At 37.5% G+C, this 25249-nt stretch overlaps 1 protein-coding gene across 1 annotated transcript in view; it reads left to right on the top strand.

Annotated features, from left to right (window-relative positions):
- Positions 1 to 2308: 2308 nt before the first annotated feature.
- Positions 2309 to 25249, top strand: part of LOC121873138 (acylglycerol kinase, mitochondrial-like) — a 30944-nt gene continuing 8003 nt past the window's right edge. Inside the window, 8 exon segments of the mRNA XM_042376454.1 lie at positions 2309 to 2444; positions 9898 to 10017; positions 11149 to 11317; positions 19462 to 19487; positions 19589 to 19629; positions 19632 to 19669; positions 21764 to 21914; positions 24660 to 24836. Of these exon segments, the coding sequence (XP_042232388.1) occupies positions 2335 to 2444; positions 9898 to 10017; positions 11149 to 11317; positions 19462 to 19487; positions 19589 to 19629; positions 19632 to 19669; positions 21764 to 21914; positions 24660 to 24836 (832 nt within the window). The 5' untranslated portion in view covers positions 2309 to 2334.

Genomic DNA, 25249 nt, shown 5'->3' with positions numbered 1-25249 from the left:
AAGTTTACCCTCACAGTTTTCTGGACTTGCGGCTTCTTCAATCTTGAGCTGTGACCCCTTGTGGGGCGAGCGTCCGCCAGCTCCAAGTAAGGACACTCGACTGAATAGTGCCCCTTGAGATGCTTATACACCTCATTTGGGTAACCCCTTGCCCGTCTGTACTATAAGCTAGGCAAGTTCAGGTGCTCCAATCTCTCAGGGTAGCTGAGGTGCCGAAGTGCAAGCACCTGTCTGGTGGCCCTCCTTTGAACATTTTCAACCAACTAATAGTCTCTAGCATATCTCGGGGACCAGATGGGGTGACATTACACCAGATGGGGAAGCACGTCACTCCTGAAGATCGTTACGAGGGACGGACCGTCTAGATATCTGAACGACCTTCTTATAAGACCCAATAATTTATTTGCCTGATTTACCTTCTTCTCTCAATGGCCCGAGAACTTCAGCTCATTGCCAACATACACACCTAGGTCCTTCTCACATACAGTCTCAACTAGTGCAGTTTCTTCATCCCGTTGGGACATATGATACGCCTCCTTACCGTTGGTACGCCCCAGGTGCATCCTCTTACACTTCGTGACATTGAATCTCAGCAGCCATTTCTTCGACCATTCCTGGAGCCCACAGAGGTCCTTCTACAGTTGTTCACAGTCCGCTTGGTTCTTAATTTCCCGAAATAACTTGGCGTCATCGGCAAACATTTGTATGGAGGAGTGTACAACGTCAGGCATATCATTTATGAAACAAACAAACAACAGCGGACCCAATACACTGCCCTGTGGTACCCCACTTGTGACAGGTACAGATGACGATTTCGTGCCATTAATCACCACACACTGCTTGCGGTCATGTAGAAAGTCTTCTATCCACGCTAGGGCATTTCCCCGAATTCCGTACCCTTCCAGTTTGATTTTCAGCCTTTCGTGGGGTACACTGTCGAAATCCTTGGCAAAATCTAGGTAAATATTGTCGATATTACCACCCTGTTCCAGAATATGGGTCCAAATATCCAATACCTTGAGCAATTGTGTAAAGCAGGAGTGCCCCGGTATAAAACCGTGTTGGCAATCTTTTACAGGGTTGTTTCGTATTAGATGTTCCATTGCGGCATCTCTGATAATACTCTTAAGTACTTTACATATTATGCTGGTCAGGCTCACCGGTCTACAGTTGTTCGTGGAGTGACGATCGCCCTTCTTGAAGATAGGACTCACATAAGCCACTTTCCATTCACTGGGGACCATTTGTTCATCCAGGCATTTACAAAACAGGATCTTCAGGGGCTCTGCAAGCTCGTTGCACAACTCTTTTAGCACTCTAGGATGCACCATGTCAGGTCCGGGACTCTTATGGACCTTTAGCCACCGTGGAGCACCGCTGATTGGCCAATCCAGGACGTAGACGCACGGGGAGTAGTCAAAATTTTGGGGAGTCGAAATATATGTTTTCCAGAAGCTTGAATGTTTCTCGTACAATCTGAGATGGTAATTGCACAGTCGCTATGTTGGGTAAGGTCAATCACTAGGATTGACGGCACCGAGTGTGACCTCTTTCAAGAGAAGACTTGACCAACACTGGAGCGGGTTCAGGTACATTCAGGAGCCGGTGCATGCCCAGTATTTGCCAACAGTGCGTGACAGAGACGTGACCGATCGCCCAAGCGGCTAACAAGCCGATCAGTGGCGAAGAGGATAAAAAAAAGTAAAAGTGTCCAATCACAACGAAGTTGTAGACTGCTGAACCATGCAGCAGAACAGGCAACTCCATGCAGTAGAAAAGGCAAGTCTTCACAGCGCCGGGTCCAGCAGTCACTAGATGGAGTCCACGAAGAAGTACTGTCACTACTTCCATATATTCGTCTTTCATTCCACCTTGGCGAACGTATGGAATTGCACATTGTACATTAGTGTTTCGCACAGTTGTGAAAAAAGAAACTTCTTATTTTAAAACCTAACTGAAGTGCATGAAGAGTTTGCTCTTTTTTCAGTATAAGGTGCCCAAGATAATCAATGTATAATTGTAAATACAACTCCTCGTATTTGTCATCGCTTGGTTTTTATTAGTTAACTAAACCTAATATCCGTTTTCTATAGTGACAGTTTGTTTACAGTTTTCGAGTTCATAAATACGAGTTACGTAGGTTTTCCTATATTTCATTAATTTTGATATATTATTAACATATATAGATCAGTTAAAAACTATACCGTTAAAATATTATATAGTAAGAAAATTAGGAAAATTGGACTGTTTATGCAGAAATAAAAATATTCTCGATTTTATGATACTGATATACTAGTAGCTGCTTCACTATCGCCTCCACGAGTGAAAATCGGGATGTCACGAATTATCAAATTTTTTCGTGTTTTAAGGAGGAATCCAAAGAAATCTATATTATTCTCAGCACTTTTTGGTTACGGTATCAATTTTTCTAAGAACAAATATGAGTGAGTTTGATTACTTTCATTTGGACGAGGGTAATCATAAGAGGTTTGGCCAAACTTCAACCCCAAATATACTCTGTAGAATCGAAGATATTTGAACGGTTATCGTTTTAAGACTAAACATAGATGGAATTGATAGAATTACACGAAGCTTTGTGGTAACGTTGATTACAAACTATTAAATAGATTAATGGAAACGAGATTCATTGTCATCGTGTTTTAAAGGGTTTTCTTGTAAATTGCTTATGGTTAGGTAGTTTACTTTAGGTTTGGTTGGTTAGATAAAGTTCTAACAGGTCACCTGTTAAATAGCCTACAGCTGTAGAGACTAAGGTTTTTTATTTTTATCGATAATTTACTTTACTTAACCGACCTTAACCTAACAACCTAACCTAACTGAACCTAACCTACTCTTGAGGCAGGTCAGGTTATGAAGTGACCTGACCTGCCTCAAGGAAAGATAAAGGGGGGCACTAACCTGTGCGTGAACAAGGTAACCCAGCTCAATAGCCATTGAGCTATTTTATCATCCGACCTGTCTCAATAACCACTTCCATTTTGTTGAATCTCGTATTCACGTGGTATAAAAAATTTCAGAGGATGAATAGATTAATCTCAGACGATTGATTGTCTTTCTATACGGTACAAGTGAATTCACAATTGTCTGTTACAATATGATCCGCAGTCATAGTTGATTGTTCTGTACATAATGCCGAATACTCCAATCTTGTACTATACGTATTTGGGATTGAGGTGATTAACCAATATGTGTTAACAGCAATGGTGGAGCAGACGGTTAACATCTGAAGACATTATATTATTCATTCATATTTTCCATATTTGTTGTTTGGATGATAGTAACTAACAAAAATGATATGACAACTTTTTCCCACCTGTAGTGGGAAGGGCATTAAAGATGAGGGGAATTGCAGGGTTAAACATGACAAAAAACTGACCATATGGCAGTCATTTCATGTCTACATGCTTTGCCCTTGAATAAATTGATTATTTACTGTTAGTATTCAGCTGATAATTTTCCCATGGTACTGCGTATTTACTTCCAGTCTTTGTTAACTTGAAAATAAACGACGGAGCCTCACATCGGTGATTTTATTACCATAAATATTGGCTTAATTGGCTTTTTTATAGGCTTTATTTTCCTGGTTCTCTAATGTATTGTCTGTGCATATCCTTTTTTTTTTCTTTTTTTTGCACAATAGGTTTTTCAAATTATTCTATAAAGTACAGTATATAAATGATGGGAATCATATACAGTACTAGTTGGATGTGAATCCCTTACTATAGGTTTGGATACATTTCAAATTTCTTTCGAGTAGCATTGGATCCTAAGTGAACTGTATGTTCGTATACAGCTACTCCTCGACTTACGACCTACTCGACTTACGACCACCCGGACATACGACTGCCCCAGTCTTACTAAAGTTTTTTTCAAATTACAGTGTGCATTTTCGAGTCCCGACGTCAGTGATTGTGCTATGTACTGACAAAAATTTTCGTTTGTAATTCCCTTTAAAATGGCTGGCAAGCTTAAAAGTGAGAGTTTTGTGGTGCTGAGAAGAAAAAGAGACACCCATTTTAGATTTTCTATGTATTATCTTTGCATTTTCGACTTACGACCTGGATTTGGGTCCCTAACCCCGTCGTAAGTTGAGGAGTGGCTGTACTTATTGTTCTTCCTCAAGAAGGACTGAAGAAGATAGTCATCTTGTTTTTCAATGGCATTGTTGTCGTGTTGTGTTCAGTATCGTATTGCTAGTTGTCTGTGCTTGTGGAGGATGAAAATTGTCTCCAAGAGTTCATCTGTCAGCATGGACTAGTTGTCAGGACATGTAAGTGTTCAAAATGCGGCACAGAACTGACAGTGAAGAAGATACAGTCGGCCCTTAACATACGCGGGTTTAGCATACACGGATTTGCAAATACGCGGATTGCTCCGCCGGAGGAATATTCTGTACATTGAAGTAATTGAAGTACATTCATATCGCGCGCCATTCAACCCGCGCGCGGCACCGAACACAGGACACCGCCCGCTCTTGCAACCTCACACACCCGCATAGCTCTCCCTCACTCAGTCAGTCTCGCTGTAACCACGCTTGTGTTGACATCAGCATTGTAGTTGCAAAAATATTACATTTCTGTAAATGTATTATATCAAGCACAGTATGAATAGAATATCACTAGTATAACAGTATTTTAACCGAAAACTATTAAAAAAAACAAGTAACATATCTTGAACATCGGAAGGTTAGGTAAAGTCTTTTGTTTTCAACTTTTCATGTAGTTTATCCCAATTTACATTGAACATTACGTTTCAGCAAAACTACTATTTATTTCTGAGAATATGGAAATGTAATATTTTTGCTGAACTGACGTACGTATTACAGTGGAAAGTGACGAAAGCAGTGACTTTCGCTTTCTTTCGTTCAAAAGATGTTACCGTAATCGCTTTTCGAATGGTTTTCAGTTAAAAATTTTGTGTAACAATATTATTCTATCCTAATTCACTTGTGATGCAACAGTTTTTTTAACTTAAAATCATTCGAAAAGCGATTACGGTAACATCTTTTGAACGAAAGAAAGCAAGTCATTGTTTTCATCACGATTTTATCCCACTTTCCACTGGAATACGTACGTCATTCCAGCAAAAATATTACATTTCCGTGAATGCATTATATCAAGCACAGTATGAATAGAATATCATTGTAATATAACAGTATTTTAACCGAAAACTATTATAAAAACGAGTAACATCTCTTGAACATCGGAAGGTTAGGTAAAGTCTTTTGTTTTCGTCATGTATTTTATCCTATTTTACATTGAAATACATCATGTTTCAGCAAAACTACTATTTATTTCTGAGAATATATTCATTCGGGCGCAGTTTAGGTAAAATATACATGTGATGTAACATTGTTTTAACTGAAAATGCTTTGAAAAACACGTACCCTCTAGCCCTGTTGAAGGACAAGACTGGGAGGAGCTGTTTGGTGTTGAAGACGATGACAAGGAAAATGATTTTGATGGATTTTAATGAAAATATTCAGAAATATGGTATCGTAGTATTTATTCAAGTGAATTAGGTTAGAATATTATTGTAATACATTAGTAGTGATGATGTGGAGGAGGCGGAGGGATAGAGCGGGGAGGAGGCTGAGGGATAGAGCGGGGAGGAGGTGACTGGCGGGAGCAGGGACGAGTGGAGATGCCAGCCAGTACATTACGGGTGTACAGTATTAATTGTTTTTATAGCTATTTTTGCATTTTAATATTAAATACTGTACATTACGTTTCAACAAAACTACCATTTATTTCTGAGAACATGGAAATGTAATATTTTTGCTGAAATGATGTACGTATTACAGTGGAAAGTGGGGTAAAATTGTGACGAAAGCAATGACTCTCTTTCGTTCAAAAGATGTTACCGTAATCGTTTTTCGAATGGTTTTCAGTTGTGGGATTATAAGGCTAATGATAGGATAGAATATTATTGTAATACAGTACGAGTACAACAGTTTTTTAACTGAAAACCATTTGAAAAGCGATTACGGTAAAATCTTTTGAACAGCGAAAGAAAGCGAAAGTCATTGTTTTCGTCATGATTTTATCCCACTTTCCACTGTAATATGTACGTCATTCCAGCAAAAATATTACATTTCCATATTTATTTCCGAGAATATATTCATTCAGTCACAGTTAAGTAAAATATACTTGTGATCTTAATGAAAATACGGTATCGTAGTTTTCTTTTGTTTCAAATTTAATTAACAAAGATTGATGTTTCAAATGTAATGAACAAAAATTTATGTACAGTATCTATAAATACACTTTAATAAATGAATACTTTATGTTTTACATCGCCCTGTGCTACCATACCATGGATTTGGCTACTTTGGGCTTGCTATGATGACGCAAGAGATCTGCCCTGGCAACTGTACCGACACTCACAGCTGGTGGTGCGTTGGTGCATCGTTTCCATTGTTTACTCGTAGTTACTGGTAAATATTTTTCAACCTAACAAAACTATTACCCTTTTAGAGGTCGACCCCCAATTTTTTGCCAAATAATTTGGTCTTAAAAGCTCGAACTACACACAGGTATATACGGTAAATAAGGACATGGGGGGGGCCAGGGTTTTTTTTTGGGGGGGGGTGGCAGCAAAAATACGCGGATTTTTAACATCCACTGGTATCTCTGTTATGTAACCCCGCGTATGTTAAGGGCCGACTGTACTGTATATGTGTTTTATAGCGCATCAACCAATCTTACTCTTACTTCCACAAAAAAAAAAGTTAAAATTACACAATGCCGCTTTCATTGGTACCAATATGCCGGGAATTTGAAGTTAGGTTGTTTAGGTTAGGTTCTGTGTATTGTTATTTCCAGTGTCATGTTTAGCATCATGCAAATAGTATCTCCAGAAATTTTGGTCCAATTCCTAGTTTATTTCTACTGTTATCCATGTTCTCCATCTTTACAGTGTAAACAAATGTATTGTACAGTACTGTAGGTACAGTATACTGTATTGACATAAAAGTCTGAGGTAATGATTCGGTAGAGAACATAATTGGAAATTACTAACAAAAATATGTTTTTCCTAAGATTTATACAGTGATTTAAAAGAATATGACTTATTTTGGCATTAATGAATATTTATGGAGATACTACAATGGTTTGCACAAAGTGGGCTCTGGGCATTCGAGATGAGGCAAATGTAGAGTTAAAACACACTAAAAATAATATTTGACCTTTGGCAACCTGACCCAATCTTTCTTAACATTAAAAAAGCCCTAATTCTCCTAAACCTTACCTTATTTAACCAATGGGGATGATAAAATGAAGCCACTTGTAACAGGAAATGCATGTTGAAATATATATATTGTACAATACCAAACATGTTTACCTGCATACCAAAGAATGCAATATATATCATTCTCCTTGAAAATGTCGATAGCTGCAGCAATATTCTCCAGAACACATTTAATAGTTCCCATTCATTCACAGAGCTGCCGCCACATAAGGAATTCATATGCGAAAGAATATTTTTATATGAAATGTTTGCACATGTGTAAATGTCTCAGATGATAAAGTACCATTCCTTGATTGGTCAAACCTTATCATATGAAGTTCATGTGAATAAGCATTGAAAACAATATTCCACAAAAGTGGATGTAGTGAACTTAAAGTCTGTCACTTTTATTGTAGCCTGATCCTGTTTGTCACATTAAGAAGTACAATATATACCTGTACTATAAACATGTCTGGTTTTGTACAAACACATGCAAAAGACAAGACGATAATCTCTATATGCTCCTCTATCGGTTAGATAAGGTAAGTTTTTCGTAAAATGGGGTCTTATTTTAGCTAAGAAAAGGTTAGGTCAGGTTACCAAAGGTTTGATTAATTTTTTTTGTGTGTGTTTTAACCCCACATTTTACCTCATCTTCAAAGCCCTGCTCACTTTGTGCAAACCACTGTTGTATTTCCATAAACATTCATTAGCTCCAAAAATAAAGTAAAATTCTTTTAAATCATCAAAAACATAAGAACAACATATTTTTCTAATAATTTCCGATTATTTACACTACAGTACCGAATCTTTACCGGATTTGGGTTATCCAGTTACCTAATGAAAATTACTTATAGAAAGCTTTTTCATCCCTGATCTTAAAGAGAGTTCAGGCTCTCAACTGGCTCAGCCATGTTAATATTGTTATTATTATCCACTCTGTGTCTGTATTTTTCTGGCTAAATAAACTTTTTCAATATCAATATCTAATGTGTATAAAGTCACAAGTGCCTTTCTTTACAATCACTGAGTGTGAACTTCTTGAAGTGGCAGATACTGCTACATTATATAATGCAGGAAGAGCTTGTTTAGCCAGGCACCTGAGCTATTTAACATACCAGGTTCCCAATGTACACTTGGTAAAAATAGTGTCTTTTAGGAGGGTTATGGTGAATTTGGAATTGAACAATTGTGCTGTCTCGCTAGGGTTGGTTGGCATGATTATGAGACATTTTCTACCTGTTATGGTAGGCCTAATTTAGTTATTTCATTCAAAATATAAAATTGGCTCATTGTAATATAATTGGTGAATAACAGTATTCCTCATGGACCTTTATCAATAACCTTTGTTTGTGGTGTTATTTTGTTTTGCACAAGAATTGTAAAGATAGTTTCTTTACCAAGTGTATCTGGTTTATTTTTTGAAAATTCATCATGATCAGGTGTATTATGGTACAGTAGGGTCGGGATATATCATGAGATAGGATCCAACGATGTTCGCTATATACTAAATTGCTATACAGTATATAATTACTGTACATGTAATCAATGGGGAAAATAGGGTTAGGTTCTGTAGGCCAAAAAAAGTGACTAAACTTGTTTTAACGAGTTCATTTTCTTACTAATTAAAGCACCAATGAACACTAGACTCGGAAACAACAGGCTATTTGAATGTCAATATTAAGGAACACCAGACTTGGCAGCTGATGCACTATCCTGGGAACTCCAGACTCGGCAGTAGACGCCACACTGCCACCCTCACTTGACAATCCCACACCTACATAAACGAACACCAAAAATGTTAGTTACAGTAAATCTTTTCCATTAAGCTTTCCATTATCTTCACTTCACTTTTCATGTCACTAGCAACCCATTTACACTCACCTTAGAAGTCATAATCTGCAGCACTCAGCTGCTTTCTCGTCACTCACTCAGAAAGACTGAGCGGGCGAGCGTGAATGCGTGAGTGAGTAGCCACGGTGGCGCCTCTGGTGAGCATATAACGCACTTGTTTGCCGTGACAATACATTTGAAATATTTCCTGCCGGATTTCCCTCATGAAATAAAAAAAAAATTATCGCTATATACAGTATACTGTATAGGAAAATGTCGATAATTTTGGTAGCCTCGATATTAAAAAAATCGTTATACAGTATAAAGTCGTGATGTATCACGACCCTACTGTAATTGGAGGAACCTAACGTTTTGCCATTCTGCAATACTTCTAGTCCCTACGTTATGTGCATAATTTATTCAACAAGACAGTTTAAAAAAATAAATAAGATCAGAGCTTGCTTAACCTGGCATACCTCAGCTATTTCATGTAAGAGCTTGCAACCAAACCTAATAGTGTACTGTTTCTAGTAAAATCATATCTTTAAGGACATGTTGGGGGTAAAGTCTGTTAAAACACTTTTTCCTCAAATTCAAACTTTTCTATTAGTTACCCAACAATGCAAAGCTCTTACAGTAAATAGCTGGGGTACTGTACCTGGCTATGCAAGCTCTTACATTAAATTGCCGGGTACGTGATGTGAATTACGCCAGCTCTATCATATTAGATAACTGGAGTGCCTGACTACATGAGCATTCCATTAAAATAAAGCTTTAATACTGTACATAAAATAAAGCTGGTCCATTTCTTTCCAGAGAGAAACTAATGATGAGAGCATTCTGCGAGGAAGCCATGGTGTATGGAGAGTGTTCTAAACCACTCGGTGAATCAGAACGACATGTTACTGTCCTCTTGAATCCTGCAGCCAAAGGCGGGTCAATGAAACCAGTATAGTGTATCCTTAATGTTACCATGATATGGAAATACAGTACATTACAGTAGTATTTAAAAAGCTCCCGATCATCTGTTTGTGATATAAGATCACACCCTCGGTAACATTAGGGAGTTTCATCATCAGGCCACTATTCCACTATTTAGGTGAAATATGCTGGGGCTAATCTTTAGTTAATACAGTACATAACTGCAATATGAACTTGACCTAAACTTACAAGAATTTGCTGCACCTTTGATTACAATCAGGAACTGCTCCTTTCACTTTTACCTAAGTAAATGAGCTATTTAGGCAGCCAATGGAATTATGGTTTAACTTACGTAACATTCAATTAAATTCATGAATTTTACCTATGTACTGGTATCCTCATATCAGTGTGAGGACATGTTCACAGGACACATTTCAAACACTGAAATAAAATGTTTACATGCAAATAAAATAAGGATGGATAATTTATCTAAGAGAATAATATGGCTTATTTGAGTTGTAGGATACAGCATTCATTTTGCATATGTTACATGTTTCATGTAAATCCACAATGAAAACGTGGATAAGATAAATCTTGATAAAATCACACGGGAAAATGGAAACAACGGAGTACCTTTGATCTTGATGTATGATAGTTATTTTGTGGGTCCCTTTTTTCTGACCTGACCTGTCTAGTCACGTCATCACCCTTCTCTTAAGCTCCTCTACGTGTGTGTTGGTGTGGGGATTAGTGGATGTCATCATTATGACCTGACCTCATGTTTTTAGGTCACCCCATATATTTAAGCCTCTCTCTGTCCATGTAATCCAGTTGCCTCTGAAGATGTCTTGAATAAAGACGAAAGCTAAGGTACTCCGTTGTTTCCATTTTCCCGTGTGATTTTATCAAGATGTTACATGTGATTTGGTATCTTAAGCACGGTTTTGTACTATACTCTAGATTGTACTTGTAAGTTATCAAGTAGAATATTATCCAGTATCTTTGCAGCATGATAGTAAGTGTAGTCATACATTATCTATGATTATTTATTCCTTATATTGAATTTATAACCTGTAAATGTGCTGTTAATTCATACTCATTACTCAAGTGTCACTTATGTCTCTGAATATATGTTTTCTTCAACAGAAAAGGAAAGACACAGTTTGAACATTATTGTGCTCCACTGTTACATCTTGCTGGAATTAAAGTTGCAACTGTGAAGACTGAGCATGAAGGACAAGCCAGAGACCTCATGGAAATCATGGAGAACACTAGTGCTGTTGTGGTAGCAGGAGGTGATGGAACCCTGGGAGAAGTGAGTCCTAATTTTGTGTAGCCTGAGGACCATATGACCCCTCTAATTGTGGTGTGTGAAGGTACTGAGAGCTTCCTAGCCTTTTTTTTGTGTTTGTGTGTGTGAAGGTACTGAAGTATTTTAGGCCTTTTGTACCTGATGTATCAAAGTCAGTTTAGTGGATAGAATAAGTAAACATGGCAGATTTGAATCAATACAACACATGTCTTAATGGCCACAAGGTTCCACAGATAGGTCAAGATTTAGTGTGCTCCTTAATTCACATGACAAAGCCTCCCATTATAAGGCCTAAGTACGCCTTACTATAGCTTCCGGTACCTTTCCAATCATACCTGGATCCATCAATTCTAAAAGATAGGTGTCTCCAAATGAGATAGATATTGGCACTAAAAGCAGAAAGGTCATGGGGACCTTGGCAACCATGCCTCCCTGATAAACACAGTTACATGTGACAACTTTTGATAGTTTATAGGACAGATTAGTGTTATATGTTATTGAGAAGTTTTAAGCAGAAATCACACAATTGCTTGTACAGTACTCAAGGTAGGAAAATTCGTGCATAAGTTCTGTTAAGTTGTTTGCAGATTACAAGTTAACACCATTTTGATGATACAGGTTGACAACCCTTTATCCGAAATTCCGAAAACCGATTTTTTTTTTTTTTTTTAAACAGGGATTAGCCCACCCGGGCATGGATCACTGACTCACATTGGCGCCTGGTGGGCGAAAATGTAATAGTAATAATAATTATAATAATAATAATTATTCATAGTAAATAAGATTTTTAATTAAAATACTGTACAGTTAACCCTCACTTTACGCGGTTAATGTAACCCGGAGGGTCCCGCGTAAAGTGAGAAACGCGTAAAGTGAATAACATAACATATGGGATTAATTGAAATGGAGTCCGGGCCGATCCCCAAACTCCACTTTTTGACGACACACAACTATGTTGTAGTAAAAATATTATCTTAACTTTATGATGGTATGCACACACAATTAATAATTAAGAGAAATATCAATAATATTAGGTTTTTTAACACTTACATTAGTAGAAAAAATGGCTGGGCACACGGGGATGGGCGGTTGGTTCCGAGGCAGAGGGCAGATTATTGGCCCTCACCTGTGTCACTTGTATCAATTGTATCACTATCCACCACAGAGGCTTGCAGGGCCTCTTTGTCAAACTCCCCAAAGTCCATATAAGTCCATATCCTCACCATAATTATCACTATCACTGACTTGGGCCAGCTGTGGTGGGTGGCGGGTGAAGAACTGGTAATGTTTTGATGACTGGGCGACCTTGTGCGCACCATGTTCGCGCCGCTTACACAACATGGCGGATGGCGGGAGGTTTGGATCCAAAAATGGTGCGGCTCGCCAGCTGCTCTCCGCGTAAAGGGGTACACGCACCGCGGAATGTGAGCATCCTGGGTTCCGGCAGGGCACCGCGTAAACGTGGAAATGCGGAATGTGGGACCGCGTAAAGTGAGGGTTAACTGTACATCAATATAAAATAATAATGATAACAATAATAATACTGTAATAATAATAATAATAATAATAATAATAATAATAATAATAACAATAATAATAACAATAATACTCTAATAAAATAATAATAATAATAATAATAATAATAATAATAATAATAATAAAGAAATACAAGAATGAAAAATAAGATTAAAGGTGAGAAACGCAACCTAGACCTATGAATTATTATTATTATTATTATTATTATTATTATTATTATTATTATTATTATTATTATTATTATTATTATTATTATTATAATTTTTATTATATTTTCACCTCCCCCAGGCACCGATTTGGGTCAGTGACTTGTGCCCGGTTGGGCAAAAAAAAAAAAAAATAAACCTAACCAATCTGAAAACCGAAAAATTCCAAAAACCGAAATGCCTCTGGCCCCAAGGATTTTGGATAAGGGAATGTCAACCTGTAATCCAAATAGATTCCATTAACTTGTCAGTGTTTGGGACTGCCTTGCCAGGTATTATCCACTGTTCAAGAGCAAAATGCTCGATGCACATAATGTAACTTTACAGTTGCTTCACTGAAAAAAAATTTTCCAGCTGCTTATAACAGTTGCTTCTTTGTATCAGTTTGCCACAGTAATGGGAAGAACATAATATCTCTACCTTTACCAACTGTGTATCTGTTGAGATGACTGTTAGTGTGATATAACAGTTACTTGTGAAACTGTCATATATGTACCAACCTTCCTGGGTTGTCACCACTTGTAACAATCACTTGAAAAGCACGTTACCTTATATTTTAAACATACTAAAATATAGATCAAAGTTTATTGGATCTTCTGTAGTGAAATCCAATGTGTTCTTTATTTATTTATAAAGAACATATATACAGCTCCAAGTGTATATTACCGTAACTTAATCACTGTAGCTATGAGTGTTAAAATGAGGACAGAGGCTATATTGAATAGCTCTTCGAAATACGTCCTCCTTGTGTGAGAGAGTGAGTGAGAATGCCCGTAATACCCGTCAAGGGAGAACGGTAATACAGTCTACCCTCGTTAATTCGGACCCCTTTAATCCGGATTTTGGATAATTCGGACGAAATCTGAACTAAGCGAGGGACTGTCCGTATCAAATTTCTGGTTCTGGGATTGTCCGATAGATGGCGCGCCAGACTGCCAGTCATTGTTGACTTAGCGCCATATTCAAGTATCAGTGTTGTGTTGCCCTGCAATTTTCGTTGATATTTCAATGATTAGGCATCTTTCAGCCTTGTATTTTACATCATGTCTTCAAGTGGGAGTAATACGCCAAAGAGGAAGTATGTGACCCTTTCTGTGAACCAGAAACTGGAACTTATAAGAAAGTTAGAGGCTGCTGCTTCGGTGGCTAGAGTTTGTAACGAGTATGGTGTTCAAAAGCAAACAGTTTTGGACATATGCAAGGCTAAGGACAAACTCACTGCATTTCCTTTTAAATATAATGCAATATTATGCAATATTAACCCCTAAATCGGTTAATTCGGACAATCGGCTAAAACGGACACCCTTCCCCCCCTATTAGTCCGTTTTAACGAGGGTCGACTGTATACGTCCTCCCGCGAGGGAAGACGGAACCATTCACGATGGCTCTCAATAACGTCTTCCTCTAGTCAAGGATATCAAACTACTGCTGCAAGAGGTGGCCAGAGAGTCGGCTACTTAATGCCTTAGTTGAGCACTAAGTGACGTGACTTCCCATGGGCACACCTTATTACGTGCTCTGAACATGCTACCTCATAGCTAGTGGAAAGTTACAGAGGGTGATAGAGTGTATAAATCAAATGTAATTAACCCATTTATATAAATACTTCTGCCATAAGACAGGAGCTATTACATCACTCGGTCACACCCTCCAAGCTCCTCGAGGAATAAACTAAACTCGTAGAAAAACTCTATACATAAACTTAACCATGTTACATGCATATGTGTGTAAACACTAAACTGGGGAAGCTGACACCTGCAGTTGAACAGCTACTCAAGCCCTAGTCTGCAATGCCTTTTGGGGAGTATATTATGTACAATGGCAAAATTGGATGATTCTGACTTAAAAGACAAAAATATTACTGTATAGCTGTCACATTTGCAGTTAAAAAGAGTGTGTCTATGACATCATTAAAAATAATATAAAACTATCATATTTGTAGTTTGAAAAGATGTGTCTATGACATCATTAAAATTAATAACATTATTAACATACAGTATAGTCTCGGTTTACGCGGATTTTTTATACAAGGTTGGTCATTTACTTGGCACCTGTCCAGATGCACCAATTATTAGTTACGCGGTACATTCTTGAATTTACGCGGAAAGAGGCACGGACAAGCTGCGCGCTAGTTCGCTCTTACGTCACCTCTGACGTCAGATGATGTTTCGGACTGTGATTGGGCCACGCATCCTTACCACCCATGCATCCCCTCCGCCGCGAGCTGCGATTGGTCTAATTTAACTTGGCGTACCCTGCCACCAGAGTTAACAAGTCGCTGACCTTAGAAGCGTTAATCCCATTGTCCTCCGTCTCCGTGTATACAGTGCTCCCTTGTGTCCGCTAATCTGCTCAACAATGGCTTCCGCTGGACCCCACCACCCCCGAGAAACCTTGAACTACCTGGCCCAAGCCGCCCCAAGCCCAAGAAGGTACGACGCGCCTTAAGCTATGAAGTGAAGTACAAAATCGTCCAGGAGTTAGAGAAAGGCACAAGACAGGTGGATCTCGCCAGACAATATGGAGTTAATGAATCGACGATTCGCACCATCAAGAAGGATGCCGGCAAGATCAAAGAACACATGAGCATCACAAAGTATGCAGGTGCGTCAATGGTCAAATATTGCCACAATAAGGTGCTGCTCAAGACTGAAAGTTTATTGGTCAGGTATACAGGGCTGTAGGTGGTCGGGCAGTCGGAGGAAATTCGGCTTGTGGTCCAGATCGGTAAGTGTCAGACTCCGACTCCGACTGCTTATTCTGTTTCTAAGAACAAATATGTAGACTGGGCATATTCATTGCAGTGATTCACTGATCCCATAAAATTTTCTTAAATTATTAAAAGAATTTATTTCCATTTTATAAGCATTATTATGAATTTATTGTAGCAGGCACAATGTAGCACTATAATTTTGGACGATAGTCTCTTCTTTTACCATTTGAAATTTTGAATTATATCCATTTTGTTTAGAACGAAAACTGCTGGGGCTCTCAGCTGAAACATTAGCTGCAACCTGTTTTGGTGAGATTAAAGCAAATTTAATTTAATAACTTAGTCGTATAAGGTTTATCCATTTTCGTAATAAGGTATTCATTTCTTTTAATGTACATAAATATATAACTTTACTTTAAAAAGGGTGTAGGATCATTTAGATCCACATCAGATTATGAGCTTAAACAAAATTCATATGCAGAGATCGAACTTTTAAATATATACATGTAAATGGTGTTTTCTAGTTAATATCTTGAATTCTTAGCAATAAATTTATTTTCTTTTGATTGAAACTTTTGAAAATTATTCCTCATCTTTTTGTTCTACATCGTCAGATCATTAATAAAGCTGTAGCAGTATATTACGATTGTTTTACTTTTTTATATAAGGATTTTAACATACAAATTACAATTTAGGATAGTGAAATAGTTGTTACAAATAGGCCAAAAATTGAATTAATTCGGAGGCGCAAAATTTGAAGTCGGGTGAGTCCGAAGGTTTTTGTCTTCGACTCCACAGCCCTGATATGATTAAATCAGTCAAGAAGGAACATAGCGGTCGACCTCGAGCAGTACAGGCCTCGCGAAGAACTGTATACCTATCGGTGGCGTGGAAAATGGGTTACGGAAAGCCCGACCTTCACTGTTTCCTCTGGGTGGCTGCAAGGGTTTCCAAGCGCTGTAAATCCTGAATCTGAAATTGTTGGTGAAGGAGCAAGTGCTGACCGGGCTGCACGCGCAGATTTTTCCCCATTCTTAAAGTATGGAAGGCAATTGCAATAAGTGTTCAACATGGATGAATCGGGTTGTTTTGGAAGAAATTGCCATCCAAGACCGTAGTGGAGATCTCACGAGCAAGTGCCGGGCGAAAAATGCAGGGCGCATCACCGTCCTGTTCACCACCACCAATCTTATCAACATATTTCAAGTTGTCTGTGATCCACAAAGCCCGCCAAAAGCTGCGCTTCTAAAATATGGACATGAGCAAGTTAAATGTCCATTGTGGTTAATAACTTCTCAGGAAGGCGTGGATGTTCACTGGTGTGTCCCTCTCTCCTGGTTTAACAACTGTTTTATTTCCTGATGTGAAGAAATTCTGCAACAATGTTCCGACAACATTTTTGTTGCTCCTTGACTAACCTTACCAGGACACTTTCGCCCCCTGTGCTGGATCGTCACTTTAGTGTAAAAACAGATGACACTTCGCCTAACATTCGTCGTTAATAAATCAGCCCATGGATCAGGAGTCGATATACAACATCAAAATTTCATATCCGCAAAGTTTCAACTCCTGAATGACTTCACCAACACCAAGGATGAATTGCAGAACCTTCGAGTGGCACGATGGCGAGGCGGGCGAGGATCAGAACAGATTTCTTGAACCATGAAGTCTTGAGTCTAAAGCAGTTCTGAAACTGTTTAATATCAAAGCTGTTGTTTCTTGGTGGAACATAGGGAACTGTCTGTAGCATGTGATTGTCGCGTGGCGGCTGTGTTAGAAGGGTATCCCAGGTGGGAGGCAAGTCAAGCGGTGGCCGTGAGGCTCAGTCTGTTGTGGCATTGGACATTACAGAGTGGCTGCACAAAGTGTTAGAGCAAATTCTCCGAGACCACCATGACGACATCCTAGGTAATCAGGCAACTTGGGGTGACTGTGGATTGGAGTGTTGGAAGATGATAGCGATCAATGCAACATGGAGTGTTGGAAGAACAAGAACAGAAACTAACATGGTGATGTATGGATGTCATCGAGTTTGCTGGGAAAATCAAGCTCATCCTTGCAAAAGACCCAGTCAATCGCCAGCTGCGGTGTCGATAACTTTCTGCCCGAAATCTGTGGAGCCGTATGTCCAGATGTATCATGACCACATCAATGCTAACCCGTCAGCAAGAAACATTCCGAGTTCTTCTGTACCAGCCGTGGCCAAGTCAGTGATAGTGATTGGCGGGGATATGGACTTTGAGGTTTTGACACTGAGGCCCTATGGCCTCTGTGGTGGATAGTGATACAGGTGATACCATGATACAGGCGGGGCCACTAATCTGCCTCTCTTACGGAACCAGCCCCCATCCCTGTGTGTAATGTCTCTTCTTCCGCGTAAGTGTTAAAAAAATATCTTGTGATATTTCTCTTATATGTAATTGTGTGAAAACCATCCCATAAAAATTAAGATGTTATTTTTTACTACTTGTCCGTGTTATGTAGGAAAAAAGGGTAGTCTGGGGTCGGTCATTGATCTCTACAATATTTCGATGATCATATGTTCTGTTATTTTGTTTGAATTTAGCGTTATCGCTGACCTCCATGGGTTTAGTGGCTGCATAAAATAAGAGACTATACTGTGGTCTCATTATTCACTATTGTTTTGAAAGATGTACCTCTATGACATCATTAAATAAAACAAAAAACTATCACATTTGTAGTTTGAAAAGGTATATGTCTGTAAATAATTAATATAAACTATCATATTTGTATGGTTTTGATATGTCTATGACATGTTTTATAATATTATATTTTCTTTGTTTCAGCCACATTACAGTATTGTAGTGATGCACGCGTGCTGCAGTCTGATTTTCGTCCTCCCGAATTTTTTCTCAATGGTGGAGGAATCACTAATCCGAAATTGACAAGTGTTAAACAAAAAGTGTTTAGATATTTTAAATCACTAAGCGAAATATCACTAAGTGAGCGATTACTAAGAGGATACCTGTATATGTATAAACAAGTGCTCCTTTATTTATGAATGAGTTATGTTTACAAAACATAGTCCAACTTTACTCTTGTTAATCTGGTATACAGTATTAAAAAAAAAAAGATGTACAGTCCAGTACAGCCTTGAAACCTAACATACTCTTTTCATTTTTGGCATTGTATGTTTCTATTTGGTATTTTCTTCTAAAATAATCAGTTCGTCCACATAAAACACCTGTCTGTAGGTAACCCCTAAATGATAATTCAACCGCCAGGTCTGGGTAAATGTTTCTATGGCTCCACAAAGTAATTGTTTTTACTATCGAGAGGATTGTATGGGACATTAAAATACAAAAGTAACCAAAGCATGGTCAGGAACTGTGATCGGTCAGGTTAACTCGACATCTAATATATGATCACAGTCAGCAGAATAAAACTAGGGCTAAACGAGCTCAAAAGATGTATAGACACTTATGATAATTATAACAGAATCTTATTGTGTTTGGAAGTTGTATTGCAAAGTGTTTCTTCTGCTTTAGTAAATGTAAAATTATGGGATAATGACCTTTTCACTTTTGGATTTCCTTTATAATTCCATTCATTTTGTAAGGTATAATTGAGTAAAAACAATGTTGATTTTATTTTATGTTTTATTGGTATATCTGTCCTCATCATGAATCTTAGCTCTGATGATTCTGTAACATTGATTACTTAATTTTCAGGTGTTGACAGGTTTTATTGCGCTCAGGTGGAAGTCATACTGATGCTGTCAAAGACTTCCTCTGGGCATTCTGCCTCTGGGAATACCAACACTGCCACTTCATCTATTTGGGGTTGATGGACAACTAGACCAAGGCATCTTGCTGAAGCAACAATGGCGATAGTTCATGACCTCGACGACCTTTGGATGTAATGGAAATAACACCTTTGGTACGATACTAGACAGTGTTCTGGATGCCACCATGTTATCCTTTGTCAGTATTACATTTTCCAAGATATAGAAGATTATATCTTATATAATTTATATATAGTGATTATAGCTTCATTGACCAAATTTTTTAGCAGAGTATGACATTTATAAAGTATGTCATTGTTTAGCTAATTATATATAGAACAAATTGGCAGACAAGACACAAAGATTCCCCAGTCTTAATTTATCGCAGCAAGCTTTGACTTTTGCGTTTTCCCTTTTAAATATGATTTTCATCATATTACTTGAAATTTTGGTGGGATTAATTTCAGTAATTAAAGGTACATCCATTAGGAACATAACAGAACCAACCAAATACCTGAGAAGCCAATAATTAGCGGGTACTGAAATAAGCATTGTGAAAATTCATTAAAATATTCAAGCATCATTACGACCTCATTATTCCAGCAATCGAACTATCGATGATAGGACGGACTTCGGCATGCTCAAGTGCCTATAGGCATGATTTTGAGCAAATGTCGCATATCGCGTTTTCTCTAGGCCTACCTGGAAAAGCGGCGTGAAGACCCTTACCTGTTTTTCCGCAAATATGATTTCCTCTCATACTTGAAATTTGGTGGGATTAATTTCCAGAAATTAAGTACATCGAGAAAGAACATAACAACACCAACCAAACCCTGAAACTAATAATTAAGCGAGTATTAGAAATAAACGCCGAGAAGAATTTCCCATTAAAATAGTCAACATCATTCGACACTAATTATTCCATAATCAGACTGCCGATGATAGCACGGATAAACATGCTCCAGATTACCTATAGTGTGATTTGCCAGACAAAATCGCATATATAAAGTTTTAGCCCTGGAAAGAAAAAAGCAGCGTAAAGGGTCGCATATCGTTTTCCCGCAAATATGATTATCGCAGACGCCACGAAATTTGGTGGGTTGTTTTCATTAATTAAGTACATCCATTAGAACAACAGCATCGGCAAATACCTGAGAGCAATAGTTGGAGTACTGAAATGGCATTGAAAATTTCATTAAAATATTCCAAGCATCGACCGACCACTAATTGTTACTGTCGAACTATACCGATGATAGGACGGGACTCATGCTCAAGAATTACCTATACTGATTTGGAACAAAATACATATAACGTTTATCTTATTCCTGGAAAACCCCAACGTGGCAGGGACTATACGTTTTCACCCCAAACAAATTTTCTCTCTTGAAATTTGGTGGGATTAATTTCAGTAATTAAGTACATCTATTAGAACATAACAGCACCAACCAAATACCTGAGAAACCAATAGTTGGAGAGTACTGAAATAAGCATAGTGAAAAAAAAGTATATTTATATATTTATATATATATATATATATATATATATATATATATATATATATATATATATATATATATATATATATATATATATATATATATATATATATATATATATATATATATATATATATATATATAATTTTTTTTTTTTTTTTTTTTTTTTTTTTTTTTTTTTTTTCTTCTAAATTTCACACCCTCCTAGGGACGGCCCTGTGTACCTTTATGTTTTACATGTTTTATTGTGTTTATCTACAGTAATTTGATGTGTTGCAATTATTTTGTCACAGAACTTAGTACAGTATATTATTCTATCACCAAGCTTAGTACAGGAACACATTCCCCCCCCTTGTTACATTAATTTATGTGGGAAAAATAGTTTCGATGAACATAAATCACCTAACAAAAGCATTTTAGTGGAGCCTAATCCTTTCATTCAGTGGGGACTGTCTGAATATGGAAGTCATAGCCTTCTGTATTTACTGCATCTATAGTAACTGTAACTGGTCTGTCACCTGCAGTGGTTATCAGTATAGTTGGACCTTGTCATACCTGCTGTAAATAGCTATCTTGTTAATTATTGCAGATGCACAAGAACGTTTTGATAATCTTGTCTATATATACCATGACAACAAGAGCTGTTTGGATTATGGGGTTAGCATTCAAGAAAATAAACTTCACAGAAATTATCTTGTATTCTCTTACGTATGTTGTATATATTTGTATTACTGTATTTTATTTGTGTTGCAGGGATCGGAACAAGAAGCCCCACCAAAGCCAGTCTATGCAGCCTCAATGGTTGAGTGGGGGGCATATAGAGATGCAGCAGAAAGAAATGACGTGTACTGGTACTGGTCTGTGCTGAAAAAGTATATGGTCTATGTATTCTCCAGCTATAAAGGTACTTATATGTGTAACCAAATGTTTGAAGAATAAGGTATACTGCTAATTATTAATGGTGCCATATTGGAAGCTGATTAAGGTTATCGTCATCATCACTTAGAATTTTGCTCAACTATAATACAATATTGCACTAATATTCTTTTTTTTATCCATTATTATTGCCATTTTCTACATGCAGAAATGAAAATAAAATTTTGAATCCTCCACATGAGTTTTGGTCAGTGTGCTTGAAACCCACTTATTTCTAATGAACTTTCACGAAACTTTTTACAAATGTGTACAGTACCTGTATATGGGTAGGTGATGTATTATGGTGGTCAGAGCAGGGACTGGGGGAAGGCCAATGGAACCTTTTCACCCAGCTGCCACTTTTTTTTTTTTTTTTTAAGGTATTTATATAAGCAAAGCAGTAAGTACAATTATGATACAATTGGTTCTTGCTCAAATGTTGCATACAGTATTACTGTAGAGTTTTTTATTGTGTGCCATTTAAGACTACATTAAAAAAAAAAATAATATCTCCATGGCAGGGGGGGAGGGGGGGGGAGGTAGCCCTAAGTTTTCTTATTGAGGTCCATAGCCTGAGGAAAGGCCTTGGATTGTTATGGTCCTTTCTATTAAAAACTGTTGTAAGAGGGCAAAACAGTTTTGTGCAAAGGTTCTCTCACTTTATTGTACTGTAGTGCCTAAATATATTTCATTAAGTTTATTCCATAAGGTAGTCAAAGCTTAACATTCTTACTGAACAATCCAACCCTTCCAAGTGAACAATGAACCCCCCTAAAGGGTTTCCTACACTATAGTACTGTGAAGCATAGAAAAGCACACAATGCCAACCCAATTAACATTCTTATCAGGTAATAAAGCATCCACCAATTATGCATTTGGCCTTAAAGTTGACATTCTTACCCCATGGACCAATTATTCCCTTTGTTAACAAAATGCATCCTAAAGGATAAACTGATTTACTTACACAGTGTGACTGGTTCCTACTCTTGTCCAGTACAGCAATTGCCAACTAAACTGACAGTTGGATTGCTAACATTATTTAAATGACTAGCAATATGTGTGAGGTAAGAACATCTTAGTAGAGCTGTCCCAGCAACATCCTGATTCAAGTTGGGAGACAGCTGGGAGTGAGGGATTTAACTGAAAATCCAATACAGTAGAACGTTGATTTAAAGCGATTCAATTTAAAATTATTGATTTAAAGCGACACCCACAATTAAGGACAATGTTTTAATTTAAAGCGAATCTTTCCTATTTTGCTCGAGTCAATCTGGCGCATCATATTTTAGAATTCGCGCCTAATGTTTCTCGGGGCACGCTACACTGTCCTAAGGGCAAAGCTGTACTATATATGTACTCAAAATAATGTACTAAATGATAACTAAAATTTTTGTCTCGTGCAAACTATTGCATGATTATAGTCATATTAATCACTATCTTATAAGAATTCCAGCAATGTAAATTATATTCTCCCTGGTCACTTCTGTGACATTTTATAAACTAAAAACAAAAACTTAATCTAAAGGACATAAATAAACCAATTAATACTTCACTAGACCTTCGGCCACCTAACTGTCAAACGGGTCACTGTCACCTCCCCCCATCCCTCCCTCCCTCCTTCCCAGGGTTGGGTGATTATAGGCTAACAGTTTTTATCTTCTATAATATCACAGTTTAAAGTTAGGAGAATGTAATTTGCATTGCTAGAATCCTTGCAATGCAATCCTTGCAATTTGAATATAAACGTCATATATTTTGCACAAGAGATAAAATTTTTAGCCCTTTGTAATAAAATTAGTTAAAACTAAAATTTGTATGTCTAATGCAAACTATAGCATGTATATATTCAAACTAATCACTATCTTATAAGAATTCCTGCAATGTTAATTATATTCTCCCAGGTCAGTTCAGTGTTTTATAAGAGAAAAACTTAGTCACTCTTAAGGACAGATGACAGATGAATAAATAAGCAATAGACCTTGGCATCAACTGTCAAACAAATCACCTCAGCTCCCTCTTCCCCCCCCCCCTCTCCCCCATCTTCCCAGTCAGTAAACAGACCATTTGGCATCCCTTAATTTTAGCTGTGTTGATTTATGAGTGTTTCTTTTAACATAATACCTGTACTACAAAAAACAATGTTTTGTTTATTCTAAGAGATGGGCTGAGGTACATCTGGGTAGACTGTCAGGCTTTTTAGTATTTTGTGTTTCTCTCAAGTACCAAACTAAATTATTCCATTGAAACAGCACTTCGATTTAATGCGAATTTGGTTTAAAGCGACCTCTCTTGGAAGTATCTCCCATTATAGTGACGTTCTACTGTACAACTTATGATGATAAAGTGAGGTTTATAATGTGCAGGCTGCTGTAGCACCAACTCAATCACCTCTCTGAGGTAAATATTGCTTTGGATTTTTTTTTTTTTTTTTTTTTTTTTTTTTTTTTTTTTTTTTTTTTTTTTTAGGTCATGGTTGAAACAGGAGATACTAATTGTGCATTATTATCCGCTGTTAATATTGAGGGTTCAAACAATACTCGAGTCTCCCTGAACTAACAGCTGGCTATGAATCCACTTTGCATACCTCTGGCCACCCACTTGTTATTGGGTACAGTAATTAACTTTCTCAAGTACTTTTTACTTTATAATGTACCTTGCTTCTGAAGTGATAAAATTTAAATTTATGATCTCATTTTTACTGATAATAATAGAGCAATTTTTCTTCCCATTTTAGACATATCATGGGATTGCTCAGCAGAGGTAGAATATTCCTCTCCATGCTCCGGTTGTTCCCGTTGTCGAGGAGTTACTGCTCTTCAAGATACTAAAAGGAATAAAACCCCTGAACCTCCAAAAAGATGGTGGATGGCATATGTTCCTAAACCAAAACCAGCATTTGGAAACAAATCAGGTAAATATTTTATGAAATATGTATAAAAACAATTTTGTCACTGCTTGGTCTTTGGGAACATTGGTAATATGTGAAAGATTTTTTCCACTAGAAAGATTATATTGTAGTAAAAATCCCCTCTTAACAACAACGATGGTACTTTCGAAGGCAAACTGGCAATCCTTGCGAGAATTCTTCTCCGACTTTCCCTGGGATGAATTTTGCTTTTCCACTCGGGATGCCTCAGTATGTGCTGACAGCATTGCTGGGGTTATACTGGGTAGTATGAGTGCATTTATCCCATCTTCTACCATAATTTTCACTTTACAATCATGGTTTGATCTCTCTTGTTTTCTTACATGTAGGGAGAGAGATAGGGCATAACAAGTTATGAAACTATCTCCTCCTGTTACCCACTCCTCTTTCATTACTTC

The sequence above is a fragment of the Homarus americanus genome, unplaced genomic scaffold (genome assembly GCF_018991925.1).
Source record: "Homarus americanus isolate GMGI-L3 unplaced genomic scaffold, GMGI_Hamer_2.0 scaffold32929, whole genome shotgun sequence".
Taxonomy (NCBI): domain Eukaryota; kingdom Metazoa; phylum Arthropoda; class Malacostraca; order Decapoda; family Nephropidae; genus Homarus; species Homarus americanus.
The sequence above is the reverse complement of the archived record's forward strand: the minus strand, read 5'-3'. Positions and strand labels throughout refer to the sequence as shown.